Source organism: Mercurialis annua, linkage group LG3 (genome assembly GCF_937616625.2).
Source record: "Mercurialis annua linkage group LG3, ddMerAnnu1.2, whole genome shotgun sequence".
Classification (NCBI taxonomy): domain Eukaryota; kingdom Viridiplantae; phylum Streptophyta; class Magnoliopsida; order Malpighiales; family Euphorbiaceae; genus Mercurialis; species Mercurialis annua.
In genome coordinates this window covers 74,577,032-74,589,195 of record NC_065572.1, presented here as the reverse complement: position 1 = coordinate 74,589,195, position 12,164 = coordinate 74,577,032, and the positions used below count along the sequence as shown (strand labels likewise).

General features: G+C 30.7%; 2 protein-coding genes across 2 annotated transcripts; one reads left to right on the top strand and one right to left on the bottom strand.

The window, feature by feature from the left end:
• Positions 1–1,247: 1,247 nt before the first annotated feature.
• On the bottom strand, positions 1,248–3,161 carry LOC126671784 (probable WRKY transcription factor 53). The gene is made up of 3 exons (XM_050365590.2): positions 2,566–3,161; positions 2,048–2,176; positions 1,248–1,962 (listed from the first exon to the last, which is right to left on the bottom strand). The coding sequence occupies exons 1-3, from the start codon at positions 2,883–2,885 to the stop codon at positions 1,392–1,394; spliced, it is 1,020 nt and encodes a 339-aa protein (XP_050221547.1). The 5' UTR covers positions 2,886–3,161; the 3' UTR covers positions 1,248–1,391.
• Positions 3,162–7,093: 3,932 nt separating this feature from the next.
• Positions 7,094–11,128, top strand: LOC126671075 (RNA polymerase sigma factor sigE, chloroplastic/mitochondrial). Its single transcript, XM_050364774.2, has 6 exons — positions 7,094–7,248; positions 8,529–9,234; positions 9,358–9,504; positions 9,589–9,825; positions 9,909–10,166; positions 10,529–11,128. The coding sequence occupies exons 2-6, from the start codon at positions 8,584–8,586 to the stop codon at positions 10,724–10,726; spliced, it is 1,491 nt and encodes a 496-aa protein (XP_050220731.1). The 5' UTR covers positions 7,094–7,248; positions 8,529–8,583; the 3' UTR covers positions 10,727–11,128.
• Positions 11,129–12,164: the final 1,036 nt, after the last annotated feature.

Here is a 12,164-nt window from a genome sequence, read left to right as displayed (position 1 = left end):
TTCATAAATAATTTGCCCATAAAATTAATTCATGTGTTAATTGTTTATTGCTTACAAGTTGAGGGGACAAATTACTACTTAAATCCTAAATTTGTTGAAAAATGTATATAAATTTGGGCTCATTAAGCTAAAAGCGACCTGGGGTAAAGTAGGCCCAACCATTCTCAATAAAAGGCAGTGCAGCACTAATTTCAAGGAAGGGAATACAATAGAGGTAACTACAAAAATATCCTAAAAATCACTTAATCTACAAAAATACATATTTAGTCAAAAAAATTCAACTATACCAAATTTTTTTTTACATAAAATATGTACTTTTTTTAATATAAAAAATCTAATTTTTTGATACATGTTTAATTCATATTTGATACATTGTCAATACATCTCTGACACCGTACGTAAAAAGTGAAAACTTATTTCGTATTTTTGTAAATTTTTTAGGTATTAAATGCAAACTTTTTGGGAAGTGTTATTTTTGTAATATTTTCCCATTTTTTGAACTTTTTAGTAATTTTCCAATAAAATAACTAAGTTGTCCAAGAACCAAACCAGACCGAAAAACCGAACAGAAGCAAATTTTGTTGTTTGGTTCGGTTAGTCGGTGAAAACGATTTGCTTCTATTCCTATTAAGAAAAAATTTGGTATTCGGATTTTGGTTCGGTTTGGAAATTTTGAAAAACGAAAATCCAAAAAAACGGAACAAACCGAACTATAATATAAAAAATTAATATGACTTTTTAAAAATACTATATTTATATTTTTTTCTAAATTTCTTAGTTATTATTGATATACAAATAAAAAAAAAATACAATATATATCGAAACTTAGTAGACCCTAATTATTTAATGTTTGAATTAATATTAATATAAAAGATAAATAAATTTGATTTTAACTAATCTGAACCGTACCAAACCAAATTTTTTGGTTCTATGGTTTGGTTTTTCTTGCTCCAAATTAAAAATTCGGTTCGAAAATTTTCTAAACTTTAGTTGGTCGGTTTTGTTCGGTTTCCTACCGAATCGATGCACACTTATATAAAATGTGGCAAACTGCTATATTACGGGATCAATTCTTTGCACAAATATTTTCTTTTGTGAATTATCAAAAAAGATAAAAGAAAAAAAGGGAATAAATAAGATCCAACACTACACGAGACTTCCCTAGAAAAGCATATTGGAGAAACAAAATGGGATGGCATAAACCATAAAGTCGTACAATATAGTAATGCAAATAGATAACAAGTACGTCAGCAAATTCGTAGAATCCACATATAACTAAACATAGATGACAGCAACTAATTAATATTTAATTTCAACATGCAAAATTTGTTTCAAACTTAGGTTTGAGTTTCTTATTGTAATGATCATCTGCTTCTGCATTAATCTCGGCCTTAAGAAATAAACCCATTAATGTTGTCGAATGAGAAATATTTCGGATCAAATTCGACATTTCCAAACGGGAATTCAACACCAGCATTAGGAGAATTAGCAGCAATCATGTCACTTAATTCCGATTCAGTGGCTTGAAGTCTCTGGTTCTGTCCTCCATAGCTCTGATGAACAACGCCACTTGAAGAAGCTGAGAAATAGTTTGTATTCTCTGGTGCTGAAGACATAAACGACGGAGAAAAAGCTTGATTTTCCGGCGTAAAATTGAACGGGAGGATTGATTGTTCTTGGTGGTGGTCAAATCCTTCTGTAATAACCTTAAGATCTGAACGGAAGTTCAAGAGAAGATCTTGAGAGAGAGGCTGAGTTTCTTGTTGTCGGGGCTCCATGCTAGGGTTAGTAATTTCTTGATTCTGATCAAGTGGCTGAGAACTCTGATGGAACATTTGGCCGGTGCAAGAGTGCCTTCCTCGATACGTAATGTCAAAAATGGTAGGGTCTTCATCGGATCGTTGCACTTGTTTTGTGGCTAAACAGCCTTGGAGGATTCTGTGAGTGCATCTATAATATCCCCTGCAATTACAAAATGTGATTATCATTCTTATTTGAAAGAATTGAATGGTTATATAATTAATCACATTGAATTAGTGGATTATACCTTGGATATTTAGCTCCAAGAATATCTTTCTGGCCATATTTTCTCCAGCTAAACCCATCTTCAAGTGGTCCTTCTAGTCCCATCCCTAGGTTAACTCGCACTTGTTTTGTCCACTTTTCACTGCTCTTCCTGCACATTTTACCCATAATTTAGACTTTATTAATTCTCCAACGAAATAAGCTAGGTTAAAAGTCTGAATAGTATCAAATTTTTACTCTTTCCTTTTAATTTGGTACCTAAACTCTAATTCATATCAAAATTAAAATTTGGCAATCAGGATATAAATCACTATATCAATGACAACAAAATGATAGATAATCAGTGTAAAAACATATTATAAAAATAAATTACTATATTTGTTCATAGTATCATTATATTAGAAAGTTACTATTTTCGTAGTCCCCTTATGTCTCTTTTTGTAGTGTACTAACATATGAAAATCAAATTTTTTGGTATCGTTTTAAGGCGAATTGAAATTTTAATGAAGCTTTTAATCCGCTAACTATTGTACTTAATACCTCTTCCTATTAGGGTCCTGCTGGTCCTTCAATTCCCGGTCAGAGTCTTGATCACTCCGGGGACTTCCACCTAAAGAAGCCGATGGCGAATCCGACGGCATTATTCGGGCAGTGGCTCCCGATTGTTGCATTAAGCTGCTCAAATTTAGCATGGAAAGTGCATTTTCATAAGAAGTTACGATCTTTTGCACCAATAGTTCACGAGTTTCTCTCGAAGAAGATGGAACATTGACATGAATTTGAAGCTGTCTAGCTAGCTCCCTCCCCGTTACGAGCTCGTTTACGAGGTTTTTTTTCTCCCAATCTCCCATTTTCTCCATTTACTTGTAAATTAAGCAAACAACAGAATAGGGTATAGAAGTGATTAGCTTATTAAATTGTATATATTTATTGATAGTATACAATATTTTTATCTCAAGAAGAGATAGATGTGAGAAGCTGAGAGATGAGACGATGGTTGGTTTGGGATTTGAGGGAAATTAGGTTATAAAGGCAGAAGTTTGATTGTAAATTAAACAGTAATACGCACTGGATTAATTTCTCCATTTTAGACCGGTCTTTGGTCATAAGAATTGTGGTTCAAAGAGGAAGAAAGTCCAATGCTGACTATTTCTCCTTCCCTAACTCCACTTCTACTTGCTTTTTTATTTATTTATCTATTTTTCTTCCTCTCTTTTTTTCTTGTTTATATAACCTCGGTATATATTATTTCATATAAAATAACCTCGACATATATATAAAACAACTATATTATTTTTGCGTATATTTATTCAAGTATTTAATTTTCAAATATAATTAAATTGGAAAATTACGTGTTGATATTTATTTTAAAACTGTAATTTCACCAATGAATGGTTTATAGATAAACAATGAAAATTATTATGTATTTAAAATTATTTATTTAAAATTCAATAATTATATCATATGCAGTACCCCTTACGTTAGATTTTTTTTTTAGAGGAACGTTAGAATTTCTTAAAAAGGCTATAATACCCATGAATTTCTTGCTTCTCTTTATGATAGCAAGTTAAACTCTAATGATTGCCTATAAATGTCCAAGAAATTTCCGACATGCATGGTTTGGACCCATTCAAATTAAAAAAAAAATCAATGTAAATTATAAATTATCATCTGAGAAAGTTTATAAAAGGTGGGATTACATAAAGTTTTTTTATAATATTATTGGTAAAAAAGTTCAAGTAAAAGAAAAGTTATGCAATACAGTATTTGTAGCTAGTTAGATTTTTTATTATTATGGATTAGTATCTTAAACATTTGAGGACAGTGAACTTGCTTATAATCGATATTTAAACATATACTTGATGAATTAAAAATTATTAAATATCAGAAGTACTAATTTCATAAACACTAATAAAAATTATAAAAATATAATTTATTTAAATATATATTATTTATAATTGAAAAAGTATAAAAAGTGCTAAAATAATCTAAGTAATACATTCACAATCTTTAGTAAAAAAAGATTATCTAAATGAAGTTTCGTTTATCAATTATTACTTATACAATATAACATAAAGAAATTATATGAAAATTTTATTACTTATTAATTAATAAATAATAAAATTATTAATTATACAAAATAAATAAGCCCTTCATATGGAAATTAAGATACTAAAATCAAGGTGCCACATCTTTATTTATTAGCCACATTAACAACAACTAATATATCTTTTAATTATTTTCAAAAAAAAAATATCTTTTAATTATGTTAGAAGGAAAGGTTATTTGAGCTTTTAAAAAGATAAATAAATGCATTTTAGTATAATTTTATGAGTCTATTTATACCATAATTAATATTTTGATATTATTTTTTTCAAAATTATATTTAGTGGTCCTTCACTTTCGATTTTATTAGCTTTTAGACCCTTTTGTTAATTTTGGTATTTACTCTCAAACAATTTGTTATTTCACTTTTAATTTCGTTAACGATTTGGTCCCTCATTTTTAATTTTGTTAACGATTTGGTAATCAAACGATTTGATACCTCACTTTCAATTCCGTTAATTATTCGATACCCCAAATTGAAAAAAAGGCCTAATAGTTAACATAATTGAAAGTAGTGAAGGATCAATAAATAGAATTTTTAAACAAAAATATTAAACGGTTAACTATAATATATGTGAGGTGCTTCAAGATATTTTGCTCCAGTTTTAGATATAAAGGACTTATTTGAAACTGTAACCATCCCATACTATGATCCTAGGTTCACACAGACACATCCCACGAAACTTTGTGTAGCCAAAATGCAAGAGTACTGTTTGAGTTGCGGCCGAATGAAGAACCATGGAGAGCTTAAACGCGTTGAAACTGTAACCATTTCTAACACGTAATCTTTTATTTTCGTTAAATTTGGTTGCACTTTAACAATGGGTCTAACTATGGACTTGGTCATAGGGCATATGAGTCATTTTCATCTCTTTATACTTCCAACTTACTGTTACTACCTTTTCATCAAAACTTCTCATCATTAAACTTTTAGAAACCTAATTTTTAATTAAAACCAAAAGATTGTGGTGTGATTTAATTAAATAATCAAATTAATAGTTTATAGTTTGTATAAAAACTAATATAGTAATATTGATCCAAATCACTTATCAACGATTAGTTACTCATATTTAGTGGTGGATCTAAAAAAAACTATTAGGTGGACAAAACTATAGTGAAAGTTAATGAGATTAATACAATTGGCAAGATATAAAATAGTGAAAGTTAATGAGATGGATATTAAAATTTAAGTAGGTAAAATTATATTCAATTCTAAATCAGTATATTTTAAAAGGATCAAAAAGTATAAAATATGCCCTTTTTACGTCCGCCTCTTTTTATTTTACACATCTAATGAAAAATGTTTTTATAATTTGCAGATATATAAATTATATATCAAATAATTAAATGGAAATAGAGTTGATTGTTAACAGTTTTTTTATGAATAGTATGTATATTAATTATGAAAATAGTGTTGATTAATACAAAAGTAGAGTTGGGTATTAATACTTGTTTCTTATTTGGTCTAATTGTACCATAAATATTATTTTTTAAATATAAATTTTGTTTTATAATTTACTTTTCATGTATAAGACTAATAACATAAAAATATAGAGTTTTTAAAATAACTTTTAAATATATATCAAATACTATCATATGATTAAAATTATATAATTATATTAAGATTTAAAACCGATATTTCAAAAATACGTTGGAGAGCTTTAATTATTCAGACTAATTAAGCTTGCTTGTCTTTGCATTTTATTTATAAACCAATCAAATTTTTAAAAGATGGAATTTCAACTCTAATCATCAGTAATTCTTTATTACAAAAAATATATATACAGATTGAATCACAAACAATTGGACTTTTATTGTTTTATTTATAATTTTATTATTTAGAATGAATCTAAAAAGTATTTCCCTCATCTCTCAAAGTAAGAAAACAAAATTGCAAAACATAGTGGGCCTAGATTATACTGGGTCTGAATTTCTGAAGGCCGAAATAAGGCCCAGGAAAAACAACCAGGGATCTGCATTGATGTTGTCCAGCCCAGATTTCTAAAACTAACAAGAAAAGGCAAGTACTTTCTTAAGTCACCATAATTATTTACTTTTTCATGCACATGTTCAAAAAATTATTTTTTAAATTTCTTTTAGTATTTGATTGAACCAAATTGAGAGTCCTTAAATTAATTTTTTTACTCCTTTTATTAAATGGGATTTTTAGTTGAATTTATGACCGGCTAGAATAAAGAAACGTAAGAACACCCTACACCACCACAATCAGTCGGTCCTACATCATGAAGGCTGAAACTTGTCTCTAACAAAATCCATAGGTTCCTTAATCAACAGAGGTCATTTATCCCCACCAACTTAGCACAAAATATAAAAAATATACAAATTTATATTTCAAAACGACAAAAATTACAATTCATTAATATTGAATCATTTTACACCCTTTAATATCAAAATTAAATTGGAAACCCAAATGATTCAAAAATTATGTTTTTTGATATTATAGGGTTGAAATGAACCTCTCGTTTTTTTTAATGAATAAAATACTAATAAGTTTCTAAATTTGCAATTCATAGTTAAATAATTTATTTTTATTTTTATTAAGTAATTAAAAATATATTTTTACTTATTGGATCATTAAAGATAATATTTTTTATTTTTAAATTATTTAAGGATAAAATAGGATCATCCCGGTTCCTAGACTAATTCATTTCATATTAAATTATCTAAAAATTGAGAGTATTGTGATCAAACAAATTAGAAACAGTAATTTGACCCTTGCTCATAAATTCAGGGACCGAGTTGACCCCTTTACCTCATCTTGCCACTATTAAATCGCCACGCAAACACTTAATAGACAACTCTGTGCTTCACCTTCAGCCACGTCATTGTATATCTACTTTAAAGTCACTGTCTGACTATCTTACTTGTCATTTAATTTCCCGTTGATTTTATAAGTTCATGTCTCCTAACCGTTGATTAATCAGAGAAATAAACTCGTGGACACAATAATTTACGTGTTTATGATTCCTGTATTAAAGCTCAAAATATTAGTGGGTTCAGATTCTCTACGTTGTTTGGTTTATCAAATTAAAATTAAATACTTGAGATTTCTTGTGAAGTTTGAATCACCGATCAGAATCTGCTGTACCTGTAAAGGTTCGATTTTTTTTTGCATTTCGTTAGTATAATTAAATGTTATGCAGTCTTTCAAAATCTTGTTGGGAAATTGCAAATTGTTAGATAGGTGATATAGTTTTGCTGATATAGTTCTGTAATTGCATGCATAATTTTTTTATGGTATGACGATGAGGCGTCCGAACGGGTTCCAACTATCAAATGACACTTTAAGCCTATCACATTAAAACTGATTCCCACTCGAACCGGATAGGTCTGCCATAGCTCTACCCTAAGTTTAAACGGCTGCATACATGAGTTTTGTAATTGATGTTTTTCTTATGCGTTTTATGAATTGCTGGTGAGCTTAAAAACGTCTCCAGGTAATTTGGTATTCTGATCATTTGATCAATATTCAAGAAATGCTTAATCTTTGAAAATCATAAGATAGGTTATGTACAGTTAATGTTTTTGATTCTGTTGAAGTGTTAAGTGTAGTATACTCAAATCACTATAAAGAAATCCTTTCTTTGAATGAAAAATTGGCCTAATCACTTTAAAATAAGCAAATTTTTCGACTTTTTTCATTTATGGCTCATATCTTCAAAAACGTCAATTTTAACATTATTTCGATAAATATATTTCAATTTTAGCCAATTTTAGCCGACTGCTCAATATTTTCAAAAGTAGAAGTCACATCTTTAAATTTTTTTTCATTTATGATCAAACTTTTCTAATTAAAGAAAGATTAAATTTGGTCGTAAATGAAAATAATAATAAAAAGATTTGACTTTTTTTTATATAAAAACCTAGTTGGATATAATTGAAGCGTTGTTATGGAAATTGAGTCAAATATGACATTTTTGAAAGGTGGGGATATAAAACTATAAATAGAAAAAATCGGAAATGTTTCGTATTCTTGAGTGGTTAAGCCAGATTTGATGGGATGGTAGTATAAGATAGAAGGCACAATGTTCTGTAATTTAATCCTTTTTTGTTTAGTTGAGGAACATGTAATTATAATTTTATCCCAACGAACCATGATGTTCTGAATAATGAGTGTATGTGTTATAGTTTTTCTGCTACCATCTACATTGCACGGAAACTTATCAACTCGACAACTCCTACTTTTTGGAGTTCTTTTCTATTTTCGGGAACACTAAAAATCCAGAATTTCATCTTTATTATCTGTTTTATAGAAATATGTCATTTCCTTATTTTTCCGTTTCAGTATTCGTAATTTAAGTGTTTTCGTTTCTGTGAAACATAGGCTAACATGTCACGTCCAGTGAATCTCAGTAATGTGATTTGTTTCTTTGCAGTGATTGTACAGAAGTTCTTAATATAGACATTACATTTTCACTGAGGCAATTTGACATGGGAGTTGTAACTGCTTCTAGCTCAGCTGCTTGTACACCATTAAGATTAAGCACACAATTTTCAAATTATAGATGTACAGCGAAAAGACCATTGATTATAGCATTTAAAGAAGATAAACCCAATAACATGATTTTGATTACTCCTCATGACCAAATTCCATTGCCTATAGAAGCTCCGAAAAGGAAAAAGAGATCGAGACGAGCTAAAACCAACAAGGAAGTTACGGGACACACCTTGGATTTGGATTACAATGAAGCTGCTGCCAAGCTTGAGAGCATTTACAAGCTTAGCCCGACAGCTGATACTTCTGATGTAGATATTGAGAGCTTGGTCGAGAAAACTCGCCAGAGGAAGAGGAAATCAGAGAACAAAACTAGCAAAACCGTCGTTAGGAACAGTGTGAAGAAAACCAAACGGTTGAGTCTTGATAAAAGGATAGTATTGAAAATGAGCAAGGAAGAGGAATTAGGAAGTCTAATAAGGAAGAAAACGGATGCTAAGGATGAAAACGAGAAGATTGAGGAACTCGTGAGGACTTATTCGTCGTCTACTGATTTGGTTAGCTTGGATTGGAAAAAAATGAAGATTCCACCTGTTCTATCTTCGAAAGAGCATGCGTGGTTGTTCAAGTTGATGCAACCCATGAAAGTGAGTAATCCATAGACTTTTCGTTTCAGGTATCATTAGTTTTGATAAATTAGTTATGTGCACTTCCCTGGTAAGAATCAGTATTTTTCTGTTGCTTATTAGTCACCTTTGTTCTTGTATCAGTCCCTCCTTCATGTGAAAGAGGATTTGCAAAATAAATTGGGAAGAGAATCAGCCGAGCGCGAACTAGCTGAGGCAACTAACTCGACTGTGGAGAAAGTAAGAAAACAGTTGGAGGTTGGTCGAGCTGCAAGAAGTAAGCTAATTAAGGTAAATGTTCATCTCGTTCTATTTCGCTGTTTGTCAAAATGCATTGCTAGGATTTTTGATGTTAGTTATGTTCTTTTGTTGCAGCACAATCTCCGGCTTATTTTGTTTGTAATCAATAAATATTTTCAAGACTTCGCAAATAGCCCGAGGTTTCAAGATCTTTGCCAAGCAGGAGTGAAAGGGCTTATCACAGCAATTGATCGCTTTGAACCGCAGAGGAGATTTCGTCTCTCAACATATGGTCTATTTTGGATTAGGCATGCCATAAGAAGATCAATGACACTCTCAAGCTTTACACGCGTGTCATTTGGCCTTGAGTCGGTATATTCTCTTCACACCCAAGCTTCGTATTGCTTCTTTTGTGAATGTTTTAAGTCTGCATCTAAGGCTTGAGCTTTTTGCAGGTTAGAACAGACATTCAAAAAGCAAAACTGGAGTTACTGATTGAGCTTCAAAGACAACCAACGGAGGAAGAGATTATCAAGAGGGTGGGAATTTCCCCGGAGAGGTATCGTGAAGTAATTAGGGCCTCAAAATCTGTTGGTTCTCTACATTCAAGGCATGTGGTTACCCAAGAAGAGTTCATTAATATGATTACGGACATTGATGGAGGTGATAACGAGAGGCAACAGGCTATTCTTCGGCTCGCTCTTGATGATGTGGTAACTATTCTTCTCCCATACTCTGAATTGTAACATTTGCTTTCTTTTGAGTATAATTTTTCTCATAACTTGCTATTAGTTCTATTGCTATATTGTCAATTTCTATGTTGCACGGAAACTTTGGCGAGTGCTGCGTTTTCGTTCTGTTTTCAGAAACGCTTTTGAAATTCCAAAAGTTTATCTATAACTTGTACTTGAAAAAATATTGTTTCCCATTTTAGCGATTCCGTTTCCTGTTTTAGCATTTATGTTGCAACATATGCTAATTTAGTTGCTTTGTTTCCCTAATAATTAAGTTGACTTGTTGCTTATATTTTGACCATAAGCAAAACCATAAATAACAAAGGATAATCATTTTGCAGCTTGATTCATTGAAGCCTAAGGAGAGCTTAGTGATTAGACAGAGATACGGACTTGACGGAAAAGGTGACAGAACATTAGGAGAGATTGCTGGAAACTTAAATATCTCCAGAGAAATGGTTCGGAAATATGAAGTCAAGGCGCTCATGAAGCTGAAGCACCCAGCTCGAGTTGATTACCTACGTCACTATGTTGTTTAAACTCATCGACATCACAAAAGGTTTGCTTATAGTATACTCTTTTCTCCTTCGTATCCCCGTCCATAACCCGCCATTGCTGCATTATACTAGACTACTAGTGAACAGTATTATAGCCATTTTTAACCATGTGAAAATAGAGAAATCACTTCCCATGTAGTATATACCTCTATAGAACTTGAAATCCGTAGACCATACATACATACATACATGTATTATTTTTCTTTTCTTTATAATCTGAAATTCTCTCTTTTTACTTATCTCATGTATTCTGAACCAATTTGGGTACTAATCTCTCGTATACGTTGTAAGTAAACTTGCCGAGCGCAATGTTTTAAGGTTTCATTTCCTTTTGATACTTTTGAAAGTATGAAACTTTATATGTATATTTCGTAGTTTCTCATTTCAACACTTCTTGTTTTCGCGTTTTCATTTCTCTGCAATGTATGTTTCTCAAGATTGTAAATTCTGAGAGGCGTAGAATTTAAAGAAAACACATTATTTAGTAGCCGAATTCAGTCAACAGAACTTAAATCTTTTTGAAGTTCTACTATAGAACATTGGCTGAAAGAATTTAGAAAATTAGTTAATGTGTGATAGAAGAGATATTCTTGTGTGAACCAAGTCCGACACGTAGGATTATAAACCATCCACTTATTGTGTGACACGTGGTAATAATAAATGTGATAACTAATCATGAAATACTATATTAATTAATATTAAAATATAATTATAATTAATTTAGTATTTAATGATTGGTTATCACATTTATTACTGCCACGTGTCACACAATAAATTAATAATTTATAATTCTATGTGGCGAATTTAGTTCACACGAGTATTTCTCGTGATAACATTAACGTCCCATGAACAACTTGAAAACATCTATAAGATCACTAAGTAGTGCAAGTCAAATTTGGTCAATGCAAACAGAACATAGACACCTAATGAAAATGAAAATCAATCTAGTTTATTTCCTTCAAATTTAACCGAAATTGGGTTGGTTAATTCGGTTCAACTTTTTGGTCAGCCATATACATTATGTGTGGCTACAAGTGTGGATAAGGTTCAGTGGCATATTCCAGAGCATGTTTTATAAGCTAAAATAAAAAGGCTGAGTGCTAAATCTTGATCATCAACAACAAAAGCGCAGATTAAGATGATATAATTGAGGTTAGATAGACGCAAAAAAGCACTTATTATTCAAACCTAACCCACGATTAATATTTGATAATATATGATATAATCGTCGTCTTCTTGCTTGGGCCTAAATATATCCAATTGAAAGCATAGCACCTCCAATTCATTAATGAATAAAAGGTCCTTGTGGATGACTGCTTTGCAGTTCTCATCATTTACTTCTGAAATAGTTTACTCATTAGTGTTGAGGAGTCATTATCTAATTGTATATATCATCCTTCAATTAATGAAGTTTAATTTT